This window comes from Electrona antarctica (assembly GCF_951216825.1).
Source record: "Electrona antarctica genome assembly, chromosome: 5".
Taxonomy (NCBI): domain Eukaryota; kingdom Metazoa; phylum Chordata; class Actinopteri; order Myctophiformes; family Myctophidae; genus Electrona; species Electrona antarctica.
In genome coordinates, this window is record NC_136810.1 from 35,461,057 (window position 1) to 35,488,569 (window position 27,513).

Consider the following 27,513-nt stretch of genomic DNA (forward strand, 5'->3'; position numbering starts at 1 on the left):
TATGCAAGCTGTAGTCAAGGGTTAAGTAGTTCTTATTCACTTCAAGAGACAGAGGGTTTAGTTTAGAAAACTCTTTTAAGAGTCCAATGGTACAGTTAAACAGCAATGACAGCCAGGCTCCTTCCTTGCATAGATGTTACGTCTTATGGTCATACAAACTGAATTGCGGCGGTTTTGGATTTCAGTTTTGAACTTCAAAGCCTTGTGTTACAACACGTAGACCTGGGAGCCGAAAGCTAGAATCTTTGAAAGATGAAAGTCTTGCCCTTAATTACTTTTCTAACAGCTAACAACAAACTTCATTGCCAGCTTAAATGGAAAGAAATATAGCAGTATAGGATTATAAAGGTATCAGTATCAATACACTGACTGTGAAGTGATTACTTTGTAGTTATAGCCTATACTATATTCACATACATACACTACATAATCAATTTAGATGGATGAATTAATGTACACCGAACAAAAAAAGAAAAGGGGAGCTAAAAATGTAAAAGTGATAGGAGAGATGAATTACAGTTGCAGCTTGCCTCCTTTGAACGCTTTTTTTTGTAGATTTGTGTGACAGAAGTGTTTGTGACCGCAAGCTGGTCAGTCCTTTATAAATGACATTCTGGGAGGATAATAAATGTCACGAAGATAGATAATAATCAAATTCATTTCCTCAAAGTACAACCTGTCACAGACGTGTGTGCTAAACACAAGATAACCAGTGCGGGGGAAAAAAGGCAATCAAAGAAATGTCACCAATTCTGGAATAACACTTTTACAACAAACGGTCATCAGTTATCACAGCACGCAGAATCTCGGACTAAACTGATTAACTACGTAAATGTTATGCTAAAAGATTTGCCTATAATTTGATCATGTGTGCTACCACGTGTTGCTGTCATGTCTTAATTTGGGCATTCCACACACCTTAAAACATTGTCATTCTCCCTCCAGCCTTAACAACGATTCAACAGAGCTGGCTGAGCAATGTGTGCTGCTGACGCCCTGCAGGCCAATAGCAGGACATTTGTTGTACCTCCAGACTAATTAGGCAGGTTGTCAAGGCAGTACTGTTATCCACATTTCAAGAAGCTCCTGGGAAATCCTCCTGAAATTGTGGGGGAGGATGACCCGATAGCTCCCATCTTCCATAACCCACCCATATACCTGACGGACCATTCACCTGGAGGGCCAAGGCTACCATCAAGTGAGACGAGAGCTTTGAGGAGGATGGTTCTTAAGTACGAGCCCGCAGATGAGGACATGCTGGACTTTATCAACCGAGCATATGAGACTGACAAGCTGTCGAGTTATAATCTTTATACCTGTCTTAGACCTCACAGAATGGCCTAAAGCAGATAGTGGCTTTATACTGGAAGGCCTTTCATAGCGGAACCTGTGATTACCTTTATTAATTTCGATTTATTTATTTATTTACACCATACACCGGGGGAAACTCATCAACATTCTTGAAGCCATGGCATTCCTGAGAAGGTGGTGCAGGTGATAGCCGCAAGCAATTATAAAACTCTACTAGTGGTAGAAATGGAGTGCACATAAGGACGACATCCAAAAATGTGGACCTCTATTGGGGCCTCCCCCCCACATATCATGGACAACTTAAGGTCAGAGAGCATTGTGTCAGGCACCCAGAACTGCCAGCGCCCACTTATACTGTGGCTTCTGCCAAACACTCCCTTTTGGTCAACAAAAAATACCCTGAATACATTGTATAAGGTGTGTTTATTTTGAATGACCAATAAACTTGAACTTGAACCTACTGTGGGAGCCAACCCAAGGCACAGCTAGCTTTTAGAAGTGGATGCACCAACTAATCCCACATCCTCGCATCGCAATAGTGTGGTCTTTCACATTCCCCCCTGATGGCCATGATGAGGTATGAACCTGCTGCTCTGCCTGTGTTTCTTTGGAGGAGGTTGTGGCACAGGGTTAGCCTGGCGTAGCGATACTAACATCACTGCGTGGATATTAGTCTCGTCCCTCTCAGTGTTAGATTTTTGTTTTTCCTCGCAATGTCCCGCCCCATATTTGACCACTGGTTGGTTATAGCCTGGTTCCAGACGAATCTGGTTGGCCAATATTATGCATTGCAAAGGCAGATGAAGGCTGGCTACGCGAGGCTAGCACAGGGTCACACTAATAATCACAGAGATCACTTCAGAAGCAGCCAGCCCATACGCCCCATAGGCAATCAGTCAGTTGGTTCATTTATACTTTCTTGTACGATGGCTTGTTGAAGTGTTCTGATTTTCACCTGAACAGCATGAAGTGTTGAAATGGTCTAATTTTCATCTGAACACTGTGAAGCAGTTAATACATAGTCTCTCTCTAGGTCAGCGGTTCCCAAACCTTTTTGGCCATGCACCCCCTGTTACCTCCTGACCTAGCTGATGCACCCCCCACATGGAAATAAAAATTGCATAAGCTAAAACCAAGACAAAAAATTGATAATGGACTGATTTTACCAATTTCAAACTTTTGGCTCTGAATCAAAGGTTGAAAATGGAAAGGGCTGTGTACTCCTTTCCCACAACAACATAATACCTACATAAACATGTACTGTAGGTAAAACACAGAATATCCTTCGTCATGTTAGGAAAATGAATCATTACACTGAATAGGAATCATTACTGCAGTCTAGCTAGCGTGTTCATGGGTATGAGACAGTGGAGGCCATACTAGTAATAACAATGACAGCTACACAGATAATCTCCAAACCTTAAAATACATCTGGTTTTGATTTTGCAGTCTTTAGAGCCACTCAGAGGGAGGCTGCCAGTAAAATTGTGAAGTAGTGCGTCTTCTAAAAATCTAGTGTGTGTGTGTGCGTGCGTGCGTGCGTGCGTGCGTGCGTGCGTGCGTGCGTGCGCGTGTGCGTGCGTGTGCGTGCATGTGCGTGCGTGTGCATGTGCGTGCGTGCGTGTGCGTGCGTGTGGTAGCTATGTGAGCAGAGTGCCTGCGATCGGATGATGACGAGGCACTGACGTCTCTCTGAGATGAGTCATGCTCCACGTCTCCACTGACGAGCGAGAGGCGTGGATGGACCCCCACACAGCCGTGGCTGGTCTGCTGTGAGTCTTCTGTCTCCATTAGGCTCCCAGGCAGTCCAGGTCACCTGCTTATACTCTGTATATAGCATGGAGTTGTTCTGTACTAATACTACAGTGGTCTGCATACTGCTGTGTGATACATTCAACATGTTGGCTCTCAGATAAAGACCAGAACTCTGCAAAGTTGCCATAATAGTGTGTGTGTGTGTGTGTGTGTGTGTGTGTGTGTGTGTGTGTGTGTGTGTGTGTGTGTGTGTGTGTGTGTGTGTGTGTGTGTGTGTGTGTGTGTGTGTGTGTGTGTGTGTGTGTGTGACTGTGTGTACGTGCTTACGTGTGCATGACACGTGCGCCTGTGCTGTTTGCCTCCCTCTGTGCCTGCATGCAATACGTGTGTGTGTGTGTGTGTGTGCGTGCGTGCGTGCGTGCGTGCACATCTTTCGTGCAACAACAGCTGGCCTCTCCACTCTCCCATCTGCTTCCATTATACTGGTGGTACAAACAGCCATACAGTATACAGGAGGTCATGTGTTCATGTGTGCAACCATTTGTCTGTCATCACCAGGCAGAAAGATTATGGAAAAGGTGTGTTCTAGGAAGGCCTGTCTAAGACTTCAAGAGCATAATAAGAAGTGACCTGTGGCTACAAATTAAGCGTGGGACTGGGTGGCCCTGAAAGTGAATGGGTCCCAGAACCAGCTTCTGTGGATACAGAGAAAAACAGAGATGACTGGATCCAGCTATGAATACAAATACCCACACTCAAATGTAGGAGTGGAAGGTTTAGAAGCGGTTCAAAAAGCAAGTGATAAAGCACAATCATATTTGTTGGAACATGAAATCAAATCATACATCGCTTGTTACTACTAAATACTTTTGGCAGAAGCTTCTAGCAAAATGTTCCATGACGATGGTCCAGAATGGGTATGCAGTTTGCGTGTTATTGTTTATCAAAGCTCATCTCACTCAAGAATCGCCTAAGGGCAATTCTCTCGCTCGATTCGCTTGATAAACTGAGGTTACTGAAGTAACATGTTGGGACTACAGATGAAAATGTGCATCCTGATGTATTTTCACTGCATTCCAACTGTTGTTTTGTTGCTGTGTTCATTAATATATAGCCTACTGTCCCCAAATTAGCAATTAAAGTACATACTGTATGAGGGATATTGGGACAAACAGAGTATACGATTTTTTAAACTGACATCTCACAATGGTGCAGACTTGCTCAGTAGTTACAAGTGCCACAGCACGTCACATCAAGGGAATGAGCCAGATTTTTCAGCTCTCCAGCATGGAGACGGTATCAAGGAACCCAGATTGACGAGTTTACAAAGAGACGTATGATGGCTTGGATCTTGGCTGTACGGCGCAGAGACATAACGTTCAACAAAGTATCTAAGCAGAGCCGTGGTTGTTCACGATATTTTCCTTGTCCTTGTAAGGTATGCCAAGCCCGACGTTCTTTCTATCCATCCTGGTGTTGGTTCACTATGTTGTCACCTCAATGTTTACAAAAACAGACCACCGTCACTCTATTCTTAGTCATGTGGGCTAGAGTTTAAATGCCAGAAACATGGCGCCGCTAGCTTTTCAGACGCCGCCCCCCTCTTGGTGACGTTCTTCATGGTGACGTACACGTTTTTACACTCTATAGGCAGTTTTTCTCAAAATTTTCCATGTCAAGGACCCCCCACATTTATATGTATTTGGCTGCAGAGTACCCCATCTAAAAAGAGGGAGGGACCCCCATAAACAAGATTTGTGTTGTTAAAATGTTTCAAAAAATATTACAAAATGTAGATTTATTTTAAAAAACTGCTTATATATAATAGTAATACACAGTGTTAAAGTGGTTTAACTGATTTTGAATTTCGCTGTGGATCCCCTGGAAGCCCCTCAAGGACCCCTGGGGGTCCTCAGACCCCACTTTGAGAACCACTGTGGGTGGTTAGAATGAAGCTGGAGTGGCATGGCATCTTGCGTGTGTTTCTCCTGTGTTGTTTGTTTCTCTGCGACCCATGGATGCCTGTCCACATGGCTGTGGTTAGACAGCACAATACAGCTAGTGGTACGATGGACAGAAAGCGGCCATCGGTGAACAATGTGCGATTGTCCCTCTATGACCCTCTATGTTCCGTCACAAACGGCTTGATTTTGGACGGGAATTTGTGACAGAGGGGAGGGTGAGGGTGGGCTGGGGTGACTGAGAGGTGTAGGGGGTTGGGGATGTTTTCAACAACATCAGCCTTTGACCTAGCTAGAACCCACCAGCAGATTATTGTTTATCTTACTTTGAAATTATTATTTTTTGGCAGTTTCAAAACGGCTTAAGGGGTAATCCTGGCGATATGATTGAGCCTAAGCGATTTCTGTAATGTTAGCAAGGACGATGAAATCGTGTGACATATGAAAATGATCTCTCCTCTCATATTGTCGGAAACCTTGTATCGTCATTATGTCACTCCTTTCTTTTTTCATAAATCAATGCTATTGAGTTTGGTTCACATCGGTTACAAATATTTAATCAGGTATTACCAAGAGCTTGTGGCTAATTACTCTTGTTTATTGGATCCATTGGAACACTGTTGTGTCAGAGCCTGTGGCTAGACATGTACACTGTAACTCTGAGAGAGGTCCACAGATTTGCAACAGAAAAAGAAAACAAGGCAATATGGCTGGATGGCCATTGGCCAATCAATCTAAATTGGCCAAAAGGTTTTCATTGCGACTGTAGGTCGCATTTACTATGAAAACCTGCACCTGCGTCCGTCAGTTAGTTAGTCACCCCACGCCTCCATATATGGTCACGCCTCGTGACATCACTCCTCCATATATGGCCACGCCGCGTGACAGCACGCCTCCATATACGGTTACGCTTCATGACATCACGCCTCGTGACACATCACGCCACCATATATGGCCATCTCCATATATGAAGATCACGACACTAACCTCATCTAACCCTGTATAACCATGCATGGAGAAGACTGGATCATCACCTAGATCTTCATATATGGAGCCGCCCAGCAACTCTACATTCTGACCTCAAACCTCAAACCCTTAGATCTCCATATATGGAGCTGATCTGTTCTGACATTCCATATGTTGATTCTTCCCCACCCGTCCTTCCTGTTCTGACATTCCATATGTTGATCTGACCTCATCAAACCCTGTACACTCAAGACACGCTCCATATATGGCCAGTACAGAATTCATTCCACATGTATATCTGACCCCCCCATGCCAAAGCGCCAGTGCTCACCCAGCAGTCTGCCGTCTGCTGTCACCCAGGCGGATGCGTGCACACGTAAAGGGCAAGGTCGCTTCTCGCCTTCAGGGCGTCTTACTGGTATAGGAGGAACTGTGTTTTGTTTGATGCAACGCTGGATACAAGTGACAACCCCAGCAGGGGGGAGAAAAACAACATCAGGCAAATGTTAGGGGAATTGAGTCATATATGTTTCTGTGGGTGTGGCGACCATGATATATCCTACCATACAGTCTGTGTGCTGTATGCAGACAAAATAAATGTACTGTACCATGAGCACTACCACAGAAGGAAATACAGTAGCCAACCGCTCCTTGCAAACAGCCAACTAAAAAGCAGTATTGGCTAGTGTTAAGCCAACGGGCAAAGCAATATTTTAACGCCATTACTCAATCAGTTAAATACAAGTGTATTGTGTTAACCTGCTGGTCCAGCCAAAAATACAAAAGCAGAAGTTCACATTGAGGGTAGTGCCATATTACAGCCGGGGGCCGGCTGTGTTGACTACAGAGATAAGCCTGCAAGCAGGAGAGGAAAAAGGTAAACATCCATGCAGACTTTGCAGAGATTAGTTGAGGCACATGCACTGGTCAAACACTCGAACCGAGGGCAAATACATACAAACATGTCAGAGTGACATTAAATCTAGTCTTAAAGTATCTAAAAGATCTATTATTTTTCCTTTGTTTGATTCATACATTTCAGCGTATATGCTCCGTGAACATGTTTGACCGAGTCAGCTGCAGCAGCAGGAGAACACATGTATACTGAGAAGCCAGTGTTGTGATCTTTATCTCGAATGTGTGTGTCACGGTTGTCTGTGCATGTTGGCGTGCTCCTGAGGTCTGGGTGTGGCTTCTAGTTGGCCTGCTGCGGGTGTGCCAGGAAAACTGCAAACAGAGGCCAAAAGCTTAAAAAAAGAATAATGTAAACCCAGGCATTCAATTGCAGGTTTGCTCAAGACTAGTGGTATGGTAAACAGGAGAAAGAAAGACACACAAAAAATCCATGTCTGCTCTTACCCTCTTCTGTCAACGTTAACCTTAAAGTTAGAGTGAAATCTTGCACTCTAGAGTTGTATGTGAAAAGTCAGCGTACAGTTTGTATTGCTGGTGTGTCATGGGGGATGAGTCACACAACCATGGGCTCAGAGAGCTATTCTACGTGATCACCCTCACACATCCAGATTAACCTCCCCTGGTGTGTGCATGCGTGTGTGCGTTTCTGTATGTCTTTCTCTCTTTACTCTGTCTCTACATTGCAGGGGGAGGGCATCAGTAAAGGAATGGAGATTTGCATAAAAGCAAAGACATTTTTAAACAATGTAGTGTCCCTGTAATGTCTTTCTTGCAAGTATATGGGGCATAAAGCAGAACTTCAAGTTCCAGGCTGTATCAGGTTAACACTGGTGATAAGAGCTAGATTATGCAACAAGGAGAAGCACGGAGCGTACACGTGTGTGTGTGTCTGTATGTCTCTCTGTTAGACCCTCCAGAAAAATGAAATATGCGATTGCATAATTTACAGCATAGAACCACATAAAACCCTGCATATTTTGCATCTTTTTGCCACTTTTGCATATTTCACAACTTTCTGCAAATATCGCAACCTTTCCGCATATTTCGCATTTCTCATTTTTCTGCATTAAAATCACATAAAAACCTGCACATTCCATTGCAAAATCAACTTTTTAGCTTGCATAATCAAGGATTTTTGCCTGCGTTTTTCTGGAGGGTTGTGTGTGTGTGTGTGTGTGTGTGTGTGTGTGTGTGTGTGTGTGTGTGTGTGTGTGTGTGTGTGTGTGTGTGTGTGTGTGTGTGTGTGTGTGTGTGTGTGTGTGTGTGTGTGTGTCATGCGTGTGTTTTATGCATGGGCAAAGAAACACACACACACACACACACACACACACACACACACACACACACACACACACACACACACACACACACACACACACACACACGCAAGCAAGCACATACTGTCATCTACTCACTTATACACTCATACAGACACACACATACATGGCTGCAGTGCCAAATCAACCCCTCCGAGGGCCCTGGCGCTACACCAAATGAAAAGGTTCCTGTGTTGCGTTACATTGAAAGGCAGGGCCCTGCAAGCTGCGGGCCCTGGCGCTTAAGTTCCATTGTTAATCCGGGCCTGCATAGCTGTAGTGTACACACTCACTCATAAAAATCGTAGTAAGCAGAACAAGTTCTGGCTAGTTATTTTTCTCTTGTCACTTCTTGTTCTTCAAGTCTTGGGGAGGTGTAACCTAGAGTAGCTCTGCCTATATAGCCCAGAAGCCTAATATCACCCTTGTCCTTTGGAAGAGTTTTCCTATGTGCGTGACCTGAGTTTGAATCCAGGTGGTTGCAGTCATGACACAGGACACTTCCAGTCTATTTCCTTGTTGTTGAAAGGGATAGAAAAAGAGAGGGAGGCAGAGATTGCCATGATGCCATATTGTTGGTGAAGCCCGCAGTAACCCTCACGCATCATTAGAAATCATCCCATTCATTACAGAGTTCACTCTCTTTAACATGTTGTCAGTTTGGTCTATGGGTGTATTTGTTTGCATACTTCTCTCTCTTGGGAATGCCACTGTTATCTTAAACAGCTGCATTCCCAGCGGGATATGGGTGTGTCTCAGACAGTTACGAGGAAAGGCTTCCACACTTGCCGGACTACAGGAATGTAATAATGAATCTAAGCACAGGTAAATGTACTATCCAATATTGTATGGTTGTCACATAAGAGCAACATAATTAAAGTAATTCAAGTATGCCCACACCAACACAGGCCACTGTCAACGAAGTCCACAACAGAGGGAGTTCAACAAATGATGTTCTTTTTGAGCAGTGTCTCCGCTCCATTACGCAGCAATGTGTGTCCCTACTGCATGTGTACGTGTCTGTCCAAGCACGGAAAGCTACGGTAACTCTGTCATTTCCCAACCGTTTCGGGAAGGCTGGCCGCGTTTCTGGGGGTCTGGATGTTCCGGGGACCCCCCGGGGACCCCCACACGGTAACAATCAATCAATCAATCAATCAATCAATCAATCCACAAGCCAGCATGGCTTGTGGATTGATTGATTGATTCTATTTCTATTCTATTTCTATTTTATTATTGATGTTTGATTGATTGATTTACCTACACACCTGTTCCTAAGCCTCTACTCTAGGTGTGCGAAAGTCTTTCTCTACAGTAAAAAAGAAAAGAAAAAGAAAATCCGAAGGGGGACATTTTCTAATTCTTTTTTTTAAAGATTTGTTTTTGGATTTTCTGCCTTTATTGATAGTATCAAGTGAAGACTGACAGGAAAGAGGGAGAGAGAGAAGGGGAGAGACATGCAGCAAAGGTCGTCATGAACGGGACTCGAACACGTGACGTCAGGCCAAACCCTATATGTGGCATGCACCTGGACCACTTGGCCAAATTAGACAGTCTACATTTTCCAAAGGGAAATGTATTTAATTCAGTCTGACCAGAAACAGGGACCAAACAGAATCCCCAATGGTGATAAAGAACGACCCATAACCCTCAGCAAATAATAACCATCATCCAATAATGGAAATGTTCATTCAGGCTGCATACAGTACATTAACATGAATTGAAGTTTCACTTTGCTGAATACATACACTCAAACTTGTGGCTAGTGCTGGGCCAGCAAAATGGGTAGTCGTCAAGGCTTAGGTAGCCATTTGAGTAGGCTCTCTCTTCCCCTGGGGCACCCTCCTCCTTCAGTCAAACTTGTTTGTTGTTATTCCTAACTCAGAAAGTCATTGCGATAGCTGTGTATGGAACACACACAGCTATCAAAGTGACTCCACCATGTCTCGCAGTCGAAAGGTTTAGTGTAGATGTGTAATTACATGTTGTTGTATATTATTTCATCATAAACACAACTCCCACAAGGCACATTGCTGAAACAGCTGAATTGCATTCTGGGTTCACACTGTCCATCTGGGCTGGGATCATTGAACAATTCGACATATCCCAGTGGCCTAGTAAACAGCACTCCAACATGCGTCACTGAGGAGGTTCACTTCTCTGCCAAGAACAGAAGTCTTTGCCAAAAATGATAGCAGTGCAGTGACTTCGCTATGAGCACCAGGCCATGAGCGGCTGTATATACGTAAAAGCCTACCATGTTAAAACATAGAAGCCTTTAATTTTGTATGTAGTATATTTCATGTAACGTCAAGACAACACAAAATGCATTCATGATGTGGCTCATATGTTTAACCTACATATCTCCACTGTCGGGAAGAAACCACCTAACTCCAAAATAGTCATTTATCAGGAAATTAATAATATATTCTTTTCAGGAAATTAAGAATACTGCTTCATCAAAGTTGTTTTTTGCGACTTCATATATTGCAATAGCACTGATTTATGTAAAAACAATAATAATAATAATAATCTAAAACCTAAAAAATGGTTAGGTGGTATCCCCCACGACAGCAACGAATGTTTAGCAGAATCCAGGGAATCCAAGAGGAAGTGCAGAGGTTATAAACGAGGAGGCTCACAGTGAAAATGAAAAACTGGTTTAACACAGTTACCAAGTGTTGAAAAGCAAACCTGAGTCTGTGAAAATGCCTACAGCTAACAGCAGTGACTTTGATGGAATGGCCATCTGAGGAAATACAGCATGATGAAGGTGTCCAATCAATTATTCAAATCTAAAATGTTGCTTGGATAATGACTGCCTCATGCAAAACCCTTCCATAACTCTATAAGGTTTTATTTTGTTGGGTCTTTTTTGTACTTCTTAATTCTTTGTACTGTATGTGCCAACAACCTTGAAATGAAGGTTCCACAATTTCATGCAGAGCTGCTGTGGCTGCCAACACTAGTAGATCTATGCAATTCAATGTGAAATACATTTACAGGCCAGTAGGCTTATTTTTTTATTTGTGTGCCTACACACACCGTGGATGCCAGAACAGAACCTATTCCCCAAACATTTCATAGCCATTTCAGGATGCTGATTTAGGCAATTAGGTGTTCAGAGTCTTGCTCAAGGACACTTCGACACTAATTCTGGGGGAGCCCGGGATCGAATCTCTGTCCTGCATTTTTTTTGGAGCACCACCAGGAGGCCGATTTTTGCTAAGATTTTTTTTTTATATTACTCCTATCGGTAGGCATATCTCTACAAAATGCCTCAAATCATAAATGCAACGTCCGATTGCCGTGAAACTTTGTAGTACATTCCCACTATAGGCTGAGGAAAACATGTCACATGCATATTTATTCGTGAATATTTTTTATGAAATATTATTAAAGTAAAGTATTTAATCAATCAATCAATCAATCAATCAATCAATCAATCAATCAATCAATCAATCAATCAATCAATTTCATTTTGGAGTAGTGCTACTGTGGTTTTGTTTCAAACTGAATTATGGGTATTGCAGTTCTTACAGACAACAGAGCTACCAGAGGTGTCGCCAAAGATACTACTACTACAGTGTTTTCATTTGTAAGGGTAATCCTATGATCACCCTTAACCTAATCTCTCAAGACAGCAGATTCTGTCAGCATGACTGCCTTAGGGTACGGACACACTGGATTTTGAGTGTGATGTAGCTGCCTTTTTGCAATGCTTTTCAATAGGAATGGAGAAGTTTGTCTATTTGAAGCAGATAAATGCGTGAGACAGTTGTTGCTTTTCTCCCTCTGTCCAATCGTGTTAATATAAACAGTTCCTATTTAATAACACAAAAAGGCGGTTGTACCCTCTTTTTATCAGCTTGCAGGACTGATCAATATACACTCGCTGTCGTCACTTTTTCCTCATTGAACATCACTGCTACTGCTTGAGAGCACAGTCACATCGCACTTGTATTCTACCTTGAGGGCGGATTCTGCCAATGCATTTGATTTCAATGGGAATGGAGCGTTTTGCTACCATTTGCGGATTTCTCCAAAAATACGCTTCATTCCCATTGAAATGCATTGGCAGAATCCGCCCTCAAGGTAGAATAAAAGTTCAGTGTGACTGTAGTGTGCACTTACTACGGCAAAAGAAAAGAAAAGGGAACCCGACTTGGAAGTATTATTTTAAGTTTATGTCAGTCAAAAATACTATTCCACTACGCCAAATGTATACTTTGTCATACGACAGGGTCGTGCACCGAAAATAACCAATCTATAAGCTCATGCAGCGTGTCATGTCACCTTTGAGTTATGTCTATTTTCATAGTGTTTATATCTGCTGTTTGGCTTGCCAACTGAAGGGGATTTGATCCTTGTCCCTGCAGACCCATCTCAGACTGTATGGGTGTGACGCATGCTTGACGCATGCTTCTTGTGTGGGTATACAAGGCCGCTGGGTCGCAAGACAAATTTCAGTGCAAACTGACAATAAAGTACTAATATCATATCATATCATATCTTGTGTCAGAAACAGACAGTATGACTGCTGTGACAGAGCAAGGTCGCTCCCATTTCATTTCTCGTTCTCATTGCCTCCAGTTCTGACAGAATGTGTTCCTTACAGCCGATTTAGTCACAACCACCTTACCGCTGTTGGTTGAAATCAATCAGGTAAATTGTGGTTCCTGACGATTTCTTCCTCTGAGAGGGGGTTCTATTAGCTATATAGGCTACTCACATTTAGCTAAGTCTGATTTTGGGGGGGTCCCCAGATGACAGTAAAGTGACAATTTAAGGACTTATAAGAACTTTGTATACCTTAAACATCACACCTGTGTGAAGTGAGGGCGCTCTTATCTTATCATCATACATACAACATCTCATTCTGGCCAATCAAACAATTTGTGTCCTCACTTTTCCTTCTTCACTTTTCTGCCCTATATATGCAAATAATTATCTAACATATGATTAACGAAATGTCTGAATGTCTGTCTGCTCATCACTGGCTGCAACAATCGCTCTGAATTTTCACACAGGCATTCACCATTAACGAAGCCCTTTTTTCAATTTTACAAATTTGTTAATTAAATGTATTAGTGAATTACATTTTCCCATCGACTCATATGGGAAAATGCAATCATTTTCCGCCCTTTTGAATATTCTTCAAAACACACTTTTTGCTCTTCCACCTACAGATTTTGTCCAAATCTCTGGAACTATCCGATTAAAACACCACAGGCAGTATTTTCATAGTCCATATCGTTCGGCTGTAATCGGCTTCCCAAATTAGTGGGATGGGTCTATTTTAAGAAAAATGCCACAAATCACGAACGGAATGTCCAATCCACATCACATGTCGAGGGTGGTTTAATCAACAGAGAGCCAAAAGCAATTCCATGTTCGTCCATAGGGGGCGCCGCAAATGCAAGAAAATCTGGAATGCACAAATCTGGAAAGCTGGGCATAAGAGTGGCTGGCGCCCCTCAGAAACGACAAGTGAAATGGAAAAAAATCACACTTGTGTGAAGTGAGGGGCTCTCTTATCGTCATCCATCATCATCATCATCATCATCATCATCATCATACATCACATTCCGTGCTCAGCCAATCAAATCATCACTATGGGGTACACATGGGGTACACACAGACGCACAAAGCTGGGCATAGGAGGGGCTAGCACCCCTCAAAAACAAATATGATTATTATAGAACCACTGCCCTAGAACACCCTCAAGGACCCCTGGGGGTCACTGGACCACACTTTAGGAACCACTTATTTAGATAGATTTACTTACTTACCACACTTTACTTAGATAGCCAGATATTTTTCCCAGCTCACTTGTAATTCTTTGCCTTTTTTCCTTGATCAGATACTGCTCTGATAGATCTTTGCTGGATGTTTGCAACATATGTTGCAATGCAAACATCACATTTTCAGACCAAATCATGTATTTCAACATTAACTTATTTTGTTGTAAATTGTTTTGAGTAAGTATTTAGTTCTTTAAATTATTATGGGAAACTATGCGAACAAACAACCTCAGTGTGTCACTAGCCTTTACATAGCTGGCATGGTGCCCAGATTGTCTACCTTAGGGGCAGGTTAAATTTGACTCTACGGTATACAACCCTAATCAACTGCATCAAAACAATCATTAACTGAGCTCCTGCTGTCTCTCTCTCTCTCTCTCTCTCTCTCTCTCTCTCTCTCTCTCGGTCTCTACACACACTGTGACTCACCACAAGGCCACAGAGATTTCTTCTTATACTCACAGTCTCACACCTCCCACGGCCCCCTAAAAATCACCCATCAGCATCTCTCTCACTTCCATCGCTCTTTCTCCCCCCCCCCCCCCCCCACCACACACACACACACACACACACACACACACACACACACACACACACACGCACACACACGCACACACACGCGTGCACACACACACACGCACACATGCACACAGACACACACCCAACCAAATTTAACAACCACTGTGACCTCTCTCTGGAGCACCATAATACAAACAAGACCTCACACGCACATTGATTGCACGCATGCACGCTACGCTAGACAGACACCAAGACCACGAAGAGCCACACACGTCACACTGAAGCAATACACACATATGACGTGCTCAAAATGTGCTGTTGTCTGCATTGGGGCATGAGATGTTGTATACATGCCAAGATGTAAAATTATGACTTCTAAAGTTAGTGCTGGGGAATTATGCTTTCATGATGTACACACAAGCATAATTCATACTTTGTCCTACCATGAAAAGAAACCATTTTCAGGCGAAAATAACCGACACCATGTATTAGTTATTTTTGGTGAGCAATGTCGTATGTAAAAAGTATGAATAAGGACTAAAGTGGCATAAAATCTCACATGCTTCTGGCCACCTTGGAATGAGCGATATTTCATTCATTCTGCATATTCTATACATGGATCACCCTGTGGTTGCTGCCAAGTGGTTGATTGGCTTGGCATCTCCACTGCTTCTACATTTACGCCACTTGTGGTCAAATAAAACTCAGCCTTTTATAGCACACAAGTTCAACACATTGCATGTTATGAGCTTGCAGATTAGTTATTTTTGCTACTTTTGCATGACACTATTGTACGACAAAGACACACATACGGTAAGAACATGAAATATAGATATACAAGGTTTCTGCCTGACAGCAATGATGTGATATGTTTTATTTTCTGTATCACTCCTCGCTACAGATGTCCAGACACCAGATGTAATTGTTTATGATGCATCAGATGATCCGGAAATACGTGACTGAACGGCGCACTTGTCCTCAAAGGACCAGCCTTAGTGCTTTGTCCTGGAAGTCTGAATAACAAAATAACAAATATAATGTACATTTGATATAACAAAATCATATGTAATAATTGGAGAATGTGCTATAAAATGTATGATAAAAACAAATGATGATGCATGATCTACATATGGCATGGCAACCCCTAAAAACTAGGTGACCAATCCTTTTCATATGGTGGAAAACTGAAATCTCATCCTCACAGTGTGTTCATGTTATCTCCAAGTAAGCACAAACTAGACTAACACAAGAACACATTTTTGGGTAGTAACAAACCAGACTCCTTTCTGTTTACACTGCCCCTTTTAATGGCACCGACCAGCGTTATAAACCTAAGCCATTGGCTGTAATATGAGCACTGTCCTCCCTTAGGCTGGGAGGTGTTGGCCCCTGGCCACCTCTGAATGGCGTTAGGGGGAGCTAGGCCATCTGCTCCTGTTTATGGTTCATTAACCCTGCTACTGAAGATAACCAGGCTGCCCCCACAGCAACAGGTACAAAATCCTGGCCTGGGCCTCTTACAGAGTGATGATAGAAGATAGATACTTTTTGAAATCAGGATAATTGAGTAAATCTGGAATTCTGGTTTAAACATCCTCCCCATGGCTTGTAGGTAGCATCATAAATAGTCCTCAGATTTACAAAGATATGCCAAAGCCGCTGTTGCTGGATGGATGGTTCCATGCCACGCGATGTTGCGAAGGCAATGTGGCAGCAATGCAGCATCCCTACCTTCCACAATGTCCATAAGCAAACTGTGAATCTGCCAGCAGTAATGCAATCTCATCCCTCCGCATAGTCGTGGCACACTCCTCCAGGGCCTGCAGGTTTCAAACAGCATGGTATCACTGCACTAGTACTCAGTGGACATGTTGTATTTGCACACAGTTATTCTTGAACAGCTGTCTCATATTCTCTGCATGTTGAATCCAAACTCGCACTGAACAGTTTGCTGTCGGTAGTATGTGTATCTATATGCACATCATTTGCTCACCTTTAACTTATATATAAGAGCTTATGACTGTCATTCTTATCGTCGCTGTTGGCCGGAAACCTTGCACTGTACGTCCAAAACCGTACCTTTTCAGGAAATGAACGAAAAGAACCTGTGTCCAATGGCTCCAATGTAGTTATTAATAGGCACAAGCTCTCACGCCATTGGTAAAATATTAATAAAACACAAAGACAAACGTAACCACTTTCAACCTGGCATTCCTATTTTGATCATATCATTATAGGCTTGTAGATCAGCTACTTTCACTATTCTTTTTTCATGTTTTTGAGGGGAGCTATAGTTCATTCACATTACATTCAGCTATAGTGTTGATTTTTGTCCTACACAAACATTAAATTCCCATTGACAATGAATGGAGAATTTACGTATGTGTCTGAGTAAATCGACAAGTTACGTCATGATGATGTACGATGATAATGATTATGTATTTCAAATAATTAAGAAGGAACTCTTTTGGACATGCAAGGTTTCCGCCGGACTGCGATGGTACTCACTTATTAGGTGTATAGCCAAACACAGGTGAACTGGAGGAACATGCTCAGCTGTTCAGAAGGTTGAGAGCCCTCACCTGATTTACGTCTCCCTCTCCTATGACAAAGACCATCTTGCAGTCTCTCTCCACCACAGTGTGTTCCTCCATGATACCTTGCATCTTTACAGTGACCTCCTGACCCCAGGCAGGGTGCAAGGCATCTGGATGCCCAGGCTTCAGCACCTTCTTCCTTAACAGCCGCTCATCTGGATGAGGAGGAGGAAAGGAGGGTCATGTTGTGTAAACAATGTTAATCTCATCTGTCATTTGTTTGTTGGTTGTCATGCAGATCTGAAATGACCACTCAAAGTGAGTGCTACTGTCAAATAGAGAGAGATTTAACCACTTAAGCCCGCCTATAATATACAAGCTCACAACACGTTACAACACATTGTGAGCCTGACACATTTGACACATTTAAGAAATATATAAAATGTGTTTGAACGTTTACACATTTAAATGTATTTATTTTAAAATGTGCCCAATAATGTAGCCAAATGTGGTTAAAGTATTACTAAGCAAATAGACATTGTGCATGTACCAAAATGTGTATACAGTATTCTATTAATGAATCCTGACTCCAGGTACAATGTGCATAAATTATGTATATCCTATTTGTGTATCATAGGCTTACCATTGAGGTCCTCCCAGTTTTCTGTCACGAACAACTCCTCGAATGTAGAGGAAGTCCACTCTTCTGTCTCATACTCTGGGAACAGATTATCTGCAGAGCTGTCCCTTTCCTCCTCAGCCTCTGTTATAGATGGGTCAACAAATCGGACTGTCTTCCAACTGTTTCTCTTCTGAAGCGTATTCCCATCCTCACGCTTTATCTGCGTGAGGATGGGAAGGCCAACGGAGGCCTTTTTCCCAGTACATTCACTCCCTCCACATTGGCTCTCAGGTTCGTTCTCCTTGTTCCCGTGTGCCTCCTCATGCTCCTGTACGGACTCATAAATCTGCTCTTTCTCTGTTCTGTTGTCTTTGTCGGCAGACCCAGAAATGGCCTCTGTAGACTCCGCAACAGGCTCCTTAGTTTCTTCACAACATGCGTCGCTCTCCATTTCACCATAGGGAGCCAGAGGCATCATCAGAGCCTCCAAGAGGGATGATCCTTCTTCTCCAAACGATCTCTTATGAGCGTGTTGGTTTGTAGTTTTGTTGTAAATGAAATCTTTACCCCTGTTGTTTAATTAAAACCAAAACATATCTTCATCCATAAAAGACACCACGTGATATTAATGAAATAAAAAAGAGCATCCACATGGTGTTTGATTAAATCTACCTTCCAAATGCATCCCTAAATACTAGCTTCATCTGACCAATGTAAATTGTACGGCGCGACGAAGCACTCTCAGTCAGCAGGCTTGTAGGGTGGTAATCTTCAGGATTAGAAGAGCAAAACCGAATCTGCCTGAACGTCTGTAAGCTTCTTAATGAGTTCATCACACTGACCCATAATGCAGTTTCCCTGAGGGCAGTCTACCAATAAGATCTCAGGAGCTGCAGTCTCTATTGCTTAATTATTATGCTGTTGTTGTTGTGATTTTTTATTTTGTACTTTGACCATGTCAGTCAAAGTCTAGAACAACTGTGGTGACTTGTTGACCCCTGAATTGCCGTGCACCAGATTACCCAGTTGCATTTACTTTTCTTGAGTACTAATAATAGTATAGTATAATATAGTATAGTATGCATAGTTTATATATAGTTTCATTATATAGATACTCCACTGTTACACTCTTAGCTTACCCATGTTTCATGATAACTACTTTTTATGTATGTGATGTATGCCATGCTTTTTTGTTATTGCTTAATGTAAATCGCTCTGGATTAAGAGCGTCTGCTAAATGCCTAAATTGTAAATTGTGAAGTTTTTTTTTTGTTCTTTCTTTTTCTTTGTAAGCTTATGACTTTCACTACATTTCAAATAGAAATATCATACTTTTGACTCCACTACATTTCTAGGAATGACAATTGGGATGGAGGCACAATAATAATATTATGAATTAAATATTAGTTAAACACAGAACTTCAACTGAGACCTGGAAACCTGTCATTCATTCATCACCTATCAACTCATCAATCAGATCAGTTGTGCTGATTGGCAGAGTCCCTTTGTGCGTAACATAAGTCCCGGAAAAGACGTGCTGTGATTGGCCAGTAGTCACTTGAGTAACAGCGAGAGGCATGGAGGAGTCGCATGAGTGATGTCACTTGGGCAGCGACCGAAGGAGGCGTCTAACTTTCTATTTCTATGGCAGGCACCACCAGGTTGGCCCTATGTACGGGGGCGGGCTCCGGAGCGCCAAAGTGTTCTATCATATGAAACATAATTGTATACATAAATACTACTTCATTCATGTCTTTAACATCTGTATTTATCAATAAATATCACTGTATTCATCTTATGTGTGAAGGTCTTAAGTTCAATTACTAGTTAAAACCCTATCTCAAGTAGGCCTAGTACTGTACGTATTAGTGAAAATACTCAAAATAGTCGATCTATAAGCTCACAGCGGGTTGCAGCACAACACGTCACGTATACAAGCAATGCACTAATACCTTTGCATGTAAAAAGTAACATGCAAACATGCAAAAACAACAACAGATGTTGAAGATTGTATATTATGCATGTGATTTATGCAGCATGATCTAATTGAATAATTGTCTCCACCAGGCCGAAGGCATGGGGAGAGAGTATGTTTTGCACTCCGTCCGTGTGTGTGTGTGTGTGTCCGTGTGTCTGTGTGTGTGTCCTTCCGTCCGTCTGTTACCAGCTAATCTCCGGCACCGTTAACCCGGTCGATGACAAACTTTGCACACACACTCCCTGGATGCCAACGATGAACCTCTGCCCCACATTTTCCAGAACGGCCTGTTATAGCGCCACCAGGAGGCCGCTTTGTGCAAAACAAGTTTTTGGACAGTACACCTACAGATTTTGTCCAAACATCACACAAATTGGTACACAGTCTCTCTAGAGCCATTCAACGAAACAGGTCTTTCAGATTTCTCAGACTCCATCCTGATTGGCTAAGATTGGCTTCCAAAGTTCGCAGGAGTGCTCAGTTTCAAACAAAATGCTGCAAATCATGAACACATCATGTGATTTCCGTGAAATTGTGCACGCACATTCCCACTAGGCCGAGGAAGAAATGCCATATGAACATTTTCAACTCAGCCTCATGGTGGCGCTATAACTGGCCGAAAAGTGTTTTTACCTCTAACTGCATGGATCTGTGGATAACTTTGTGTGCCAACTCCCTAGAGGCCAAGGAAAAACCTTTGCCTGGAATTTTTCACATCTGCTCTTTATAGCGCCACCAGGAGGCCGACATATGTAAAACACATTTTCTAATATTACTCCTTCAGATTTTATCCAAATTTCACGCAAATCAGTACACATGTTCTCCATAGTCATGTGATCAAGACGGGTTTGTTTGATTTATCATAATCCACCCTCATTGGCTACGATTGGCTTCTAAACTTTTCAGGAGTAGCCTGCTTTGTACCCGTTTTGTACAAATCGCCACAACTACTCAACGCAGCGTCCGATTGCGGTGAAACTGTGCATGCATATTCCCACTAGGCTGAGGAAGAAATGCCACTTGACAGTTTTCGAATCAGCCTCATGGTGGCGCTACAACAGGCCAAGCCGCGTCTCACACACACACACACACACACACACACACATACACACACACACACACACACGTTTATATATTACTCCTACACATTTTGCCAAACATCACACACACTGGTGGAGACCTGTGCCCGGAAGGGCACTTTTTCTAGTTAGATAATATATTCCAACAAGCAGGTTTGTCAAGGCTTGCGACATATTGGTTGGTTGAGAGTGGTGACAGCAGGCAGGCCTCAGTCTGTTTGTGGTTTCTCGCTGTTAGCTGTGAATATTTCATTTGAAAGATTTAGAACAATAATAACAAAGGAGGCCCTCAGTCATAAACATCTTTAGGAATGTTTTATAACATACTTGTTTGTGTAAGTATCTGCAAACTCGTACTTTGTTAAACTACTAAAATCAAATTAATTGTAACCAGTATTTTGGTGTTTGTGCGTGCGTCTGCGTGAACACACAAACATGCATGTGCTTGTATGTGTGTCACAATAGTATGTGTGTTATATGCAGATGATTTGCATGTGCATGTGCGTGCGTGCGTGTCTGCGTGCACACACAAACATGCATGTGCTTGCATGTGTGTTATTATTATATGCAGATTATTTATCCTTTGAGGTTGCAGATAGACAAGGTGCTATTACGAACATTTCTCCCTACCTATCATAGTCAATATCACAGTTTAGTTTTAACAATGTCTACAAAATAAAAATCACTGCCTATTTTGTCAATATTAAAGATTTGTATAGTGATTTCTTAATACTCAAAGTCACTCTAAAAAAGATAGAAAGTTAACATGAATGTGACACAATCAGTACAGAAGACTGGGATTTGAGATTATACTGCATACAGTTGGGTGCCACCGATATTGTCCCTTATTATTTGACCCATTTAGGCCTGACCTCAACATTTTAAAAAATCCTTCTAAATCCTCCAGTTGAAATACATATTTTCACGATTTTTCAAAATAGCAGATCTACAAGCTCATAGCGCGCCACCGAGTGGCGCGCTACGAGCTTGTAGATCTGCTATTTTTCAATAGCTAAATTATAACATAATGTTTAAAACACCAAAAGGGGTTCCCGCCCAAAATGGGTTAACTGTCCTTTTGCGCAGATCACGCAAACCTCAGCAAAAAGAAAAGGACAATATCGATGGCCTCCAACTGTATGTTGGCTTTGTCATTAGGAGGATGTGAGGCATTTTAAAAAGGTTCCAATTCAGTGTTCAATTAAATACTTTGTAAACTCTCTGTTGTAGATGAAACTAGTTAAAAAATTATATTTATTTAATTGCTAAATGCACATTTACAAAGTATTGGCAAAAGGGCCTTTCAAATAACATGGAGTATAATCCTGGGACCATAATCAACGGACTATAATCCAGTCCGTTGCGCTCTACATGAAAAGGCTAATAGTGGTGCTAAATATATTAACATATTATGCCAATATATGGCAAGTCAACTATATGCAGAACTACCGTATATGCCTATGTTGCATATACAGTATATCCCATATTCAGGTTCATATATGTGCATATATGTGGATATATAGGAAATATATGTCTCTATATAGCTTGTGCAATTTATATTTCCATGTGGGGGGGTGCGTCAGCTAAGTCGCGAGGTAACAGGGGGTGCATGGTCGAAAAGGTTTGGGAACTGCTGCATTAGACAATTGACACTGGGTGGAAAAAAAGGGTTACAAAAATCGTGGGATAAAAAACATTTACAATGTATTAATCAAAAACAATGTAATAATATAAACCAATATGGTCTCCACAGTGTCCCTCAGTGATGATTAAGACCCAGCTTTCTTTTTGCTATTGCTTATGATATGACTCTGTTATTGCCTCTGCCAGACCAGCGATTGTGTTTTTACCCCTGTCCGTCCGTCTGTGTGTGTGTGTGTGTGTGTGTGTGTGTGTGTGTGTGTGTGTGTGTGTGTGTGTGTGTGTGTGTGTGTGTGTGTGTGTGTGTGTGTGTGTGTGTGTGTGTGTGTGTGTGTGTGTGTGTCCCATTATGCTTTGAACCGATCATCTCCGGCAACGTTTGACTGATCACTGATCCGCATGGAACTTTGCACGCACACCCCCAGTAGAACAAGAAAGAACCTCCTCCCCAAATGTTTCAAATCAGCATCATGGTACTTGGCACTATATCAGGCGGTTTTGGCCTATAACTCTTGAAACATAGGTCATACAATCAAGTCTATTTCCCTGAATGAAGCCTAGCAGTTTCTCTTCAGTACATACGACACCATCAAAGGGGAGGAACTGATGGAGACTGTGCGAACGACATCAGCCTGCTCTCCGACAACGTGGAACAAGCACAGGAACTCCTGAAAAGAGTGGAGTTAGAGTGTGCCAAGGTTGGCCTTAGGCTAAATGCCAAGAAAACTGAGGTTATCACCTATAACATCTCACCACGACATCCACCTCTGGCAACAACAGGAGGCACTGTGCTGAAGGAAGTCGAGGACTTCAAGTAGTCATGGGTCAACTCAACCCAGCAAGAGCAACGGTGGAGTCTAGTCTTCTATACAGCACAGCAGTGGATGCTAGACCCTGAAGCCAACCCTGCAGAAGTCTCTAGACGGGTGCTACACCAGAATGTTGCGTGCAGTACTTAACATCAGCAAGAGTATGCATGTTACCATCAAGATTCTGTATGAGGGAATACCATGGGTAAGCCAGAACATAGCAGCCAGGAGAATGAGACTATAGCAGGACACTGCCAAAGACATCAAGAACTGCCAGCCAACAAATTGGTGCTAAGGGAACCAACACATGGGCATCGATCAAGAGGATGTCCCATACTAACATACGTGGATGATGCCTCCTCAGCCCACACATATCACCCTCCCCGCTCGGCTTCCCTACCCTGAACACGGGCCAGTTGTGTTTGATTGTTCATATAGATGCTCGACAAAGCCGGATTTAACCCTCCAACCTCTGTGGTGGTGGGCAGGCACTATACCACTGCGCTAACTGAGTCTGTTTCACAAAGAATAATGTGTGTTTCTGATTACATCACCAGGACAAATAATCATGCATACATTATTAAGGACTTGCAAGGCATTGTAAAGACACCAGTCTCCATGTTTCAAATCAATGTCAGAATAATGAATCTTAATTTTGGCCAAGCGCAAAAAAACAGCGTAAATGTGAAGAATATACAAAAAGAGAGAACAAGATAAAAGATAATTATGTCACTGCCAATGGGGACAAGGAAAATAAGAGAACACAAAAGTTCAAATTAAGTTAAGTATTCAAAATGGATGATGTATTATCTCAATGAATTATGAATAATTGCCTGAAGCAATAAAAATAATTGCTGGGGCATACTTTGTTGTCTTCAAGGACCACTCTGTTCAGATTCAAATGAGCAATCGCAGACCTAAAAATGATTTAGGCACTCGTCGTATATTTTAAGCTTTTTAAATGCTTTATCATCCTCATATACAAAGCCAAGCTTAATTGTAGATACATTTTACACAGATTGAGTAATTGTTTTTTAAACAAAATATTTTCTTGATTTTAGTTTTTTTATTCACTTGTATGTTATGCTAACAACCTGTTATTTATTTTGCCATATGTTTTCTTTTAGAAACAATATGATTATTGGCCAAATCTCTGTGAAAATGCTTTACACCACAGTTAGAGTCATCATTCATATTGCCATACTGTTAAAACTCTCCATTATTGACTATGAGACAGACAGCTCTTAGCCTCTTTAATCCAAAACCAAAGCATCTTGTCTGTGAGGGATTAAGACTTAATTAACCCACATTTGATATTTTTCATCATCCCATCCACTTCATCTGTTTAAATATTTCTAATCCTCAAATTCGTTTCAAATTTGCTATTACATATTTCTTACTCTGGAATGAGAATGTTTTTCCACCATAATTGGATGACAAATAGCAAAATGCATGTGTGTGTGTGTGTGTGTGTGTGTGTGTGTGTGTGTGTGTGTGTGTGTGTGTGTGTGTGTGTGTGTGTGTGTGTGTGTGTGTGTGTGTGTGTGTGTGTGTGTGTGTGTGTGTGTGTGTGTGTGTGTGTGTGGATTGATTGATTGAAAATTGTATTAACAGTTTGTAGAAAAAGCACAGTTCGGGGAAAGCACAGTTCAATACAAGGTCTGCTATAGGATAAAACCCTGAAAAGCATTCGGGTCCCCCATTTTCAATTTATCAGAAGTTCAGAACATTTAATGACATACAAATATACAGTAGGCTACTATGCAAGGATACATTCAATATTCATGTAAAATAACAGACATTTCATGAAATATATATTGTCTTAAAGGACCACTTCACCACTTTTCAACCTATCTTCATATAATAGGTCCTCACTAATAATCATGATAAAATGCCACCATGTTTTTCTACTCGGTCTGTGTCTCATACGAGGGCTGTGGGCAGTTCAGAAACCCGTTCAATAGTGACATCATCGTTAGGCAGATATTTTTTTAAACACGATTTTTTTTACAAACATTTTTAGATTTGTATTATCGTGAGAACAAAGGCTTCCATTTTCGCATTTCAGCTTTTCAGGAATAGAAAGCCTGCAGTTTCTATTAGCTTGGATTCCCCATCGATGATGTCACTGGTGGACGGGTCTCTGAACTGCCCACAGCCCTCCTATGAGACACTGAATAGAAAGAAATGGTGCCATTTTATCACGATTATTAGTGAGGACCTATTATATGAAGAAAAGTGGTGAAGTGGTCCTTTAAACGTTTTACAAATGAGTAGCTCAGTGGTTCTCAAAGTGGGGTCCACTCAGGCTTCCTTGGGGGGTTACACATTGACCCTTTAAAGTAAATAACTCTGAGAGTGTACAAATGGATTTTGCATACACTCAGAGTTATGCGGGTCCTTGAAATTAAAAGGTTTGAGAACTACTGACCTACTATGACACAATTTGTTACTAATAAAAAGGCCCATGAATGACAAATACAAAACGTTGTGGCTATAGTATAATAAGGCTTTCAGCTGTGTGTGTGTGTGTGTGTGTGTGTGTGTGTGTGTGTGTGTGTGTGTGTGTGTGTGTGTGTGTGTGTGTGTGTGTGTGTGTGTGTTTTGCACGTCTCTAAATGTTTTGATGAATTGAACAAGGTGGACCCTCTTGTAAACAAGTGTAATGCTTAATTGGGTCGTCCACTCAGAGTTAACAGTCTTTGTATTGAGTTTGTGCTTGTAATGTACTGTAATTCTGCAAACTGTTAATAAATATTTCAATCAATCAATCATGTGTGTGTGAATTGAACATGGTGGACCCTCTTGTAAACAAGTGTAATGCTAAATTGGGTCGTCCACTCACAGTTAACAGTCTTTGTATTGAGTTTGTGCTTGAAATGTACTGTAATTCTGCAAACTGTTAATAAATATTTCAATCAATCAATCAAAAGTGTGTGTGTGTGTGTGTGCGTGCGTGTGCGCGCGCGTGCGTGTGTGTGTGTGTGGGGCGCGCGTACACACGTTCCGTGCGTACAGTCATGCGTGCGTGTGACGTGTCGGACGTGTCAAAACAACGCTGTGCGCGTGTAACACGCACGGCAGGATAACTCCGCCCAGGTCCTCGTGACGTTTCACTGAGAATGTCGCCAATATTCCCCTTCAGTTGTAGAAATGGCAGCGCTGAGACAGGAGCATCGCTTTGGGCTCTCCTGTGGGAAAATCAACAAAAACACCCCGAATAGAACTCTCTATCACGTGAAGCTCACTGACACTGCCATCCGGACGCTCGAAGCTTATCAGAACCTTAAGGTAAGGCAACATAATGGGGCTGCGTTTCGTTTGAAGACTTGTTTAGATCATAATCTAAATTTGTATCTAAACTGTAATTTTGTTTTGGAAAAGGGGACACTTAATAAAAAGCAAACACATCTCGAAAAGTTCCGAATAGTTGATATACTCAGCACTATTTGTATTGTCATCCAGAATAACGTGAGACAGTTACACAGGACGGGGCGCCAGGCGGAGCTTGATTTATTATGATCATGGTCTACTATTGCAATGTCTATGATGAATGAACGGAATTTCTTGAAGTTGCACGAGCCTTGAGCATATCTTATTTTGACCTTAAATAGATCTAGAGTATTCGAATTAATGCTTAAATGGCCAATTTATTTACTTATATAAAAAATATTAAAACGTGGGATATTCAAGTTATCAAATTGTTGATTTTACTCTCAACATTAACGCCTAAAACAGTCACTCGTGATGCCTACAGTAGTTAAAAAGCTATCGGCGAAAAATATTGTCAGTCATTTATATGCTGCCGTTTTATACGCAAATTATCGGTTAGCAGTAGTAGGCTTTTTGGATATTCTGCCAGTTCTTTTCTGAACATTTTTTCTTGCGAGTGTCAGATTAGATAACATAACAATCCTCTCACAATTATGAGTATATCCTACTTTTGGGAGTCTTCTGGCCTATAAATATCCCCTACAGTTTATTTGCTTAAATGTCAGCAGCTGAGTACTACAGAGAGAATGGGAGCTGTGTGTACATGGGTTCGGTAGTTTACAGTCTACAGCCCCGCAGAACTCGGTTGCTTATTGGGTGGTGGGGCACAGCAAGTTGTTGCTGGGCTCTTGTGCATTGTTTTTGCCCTTGCACGATCGGAAGCCCGCCCTGTTCCAAAGCTCATTGGTCCGCCAGGCAGGGCAAACTTCTGTGCTGTTTGCTCCAATCAGAGTGCTGGACAACTTCCTCCAGGCCAAAACACAGGATAGGTTACCCCACTGAATTATTCATCCTCACAGGCATGTCA

The 27,513-nt window shown here is 42.0% G+C and overlaps 2 protein-coding genes across 3 annotated transcripts in view; one reads left to right on the plus strand and one right to left on the minus strand.

The window, feature by feature from the left end:
- fkbp16 (FKBP prolyl isomerase 16) overlaps window positions 1–18,326 on the minus strand; it is a 39,337-nt gene extending 21,011 nt beyond the window's left edge. Inside the window, exons 1-3 of the mRNA XM_079501126.1 lie at window positions 17,728–18,326; window positions 17,130–17,299; window positions 16,279–16,367 (exon numbers count right to left, since the gene is read on the minus strand). Of these exons, the coding sequence (XP_079357252.1) occupies window positions 16,279–16,367; window positions 17,130–17,299; window positions 17,728–18,184 (716 nt within the window). The 5' untranslated portion in view covers window positions 18,185–18,326. The remainder of the gene's footprint in view (window positions 1–16,278; window positions 16,368–17,129; window positions 17,300–17,727) is intronic.
- An 8,016-nt stretch (window positions 18,327–26,342) lies between these two features.
- The window catches only part of LOC306923579 (RNA polymerase II elongation factor ELL2), a 33,350-nt gene continuing 32,179 nt past the window's right edge, over window positions 26,343–27,513 (plus strand). For both annotated transcript variants that reach the window (XR_013790084.1, XM_079501761.1), the window contains exon 1: window positions 26,343–26,504. Coding sequence is in view for 1 of the 2 variants with exons in the window: in XM_079501761.1 (XP_079357887.1) it covers window positions 26,367–26,504 (138 nt within the window). In the remaining variant the exon portion in view is untranslated. The remainder of the gene's footprint in view (window positions 26,505–27,513) is intronic.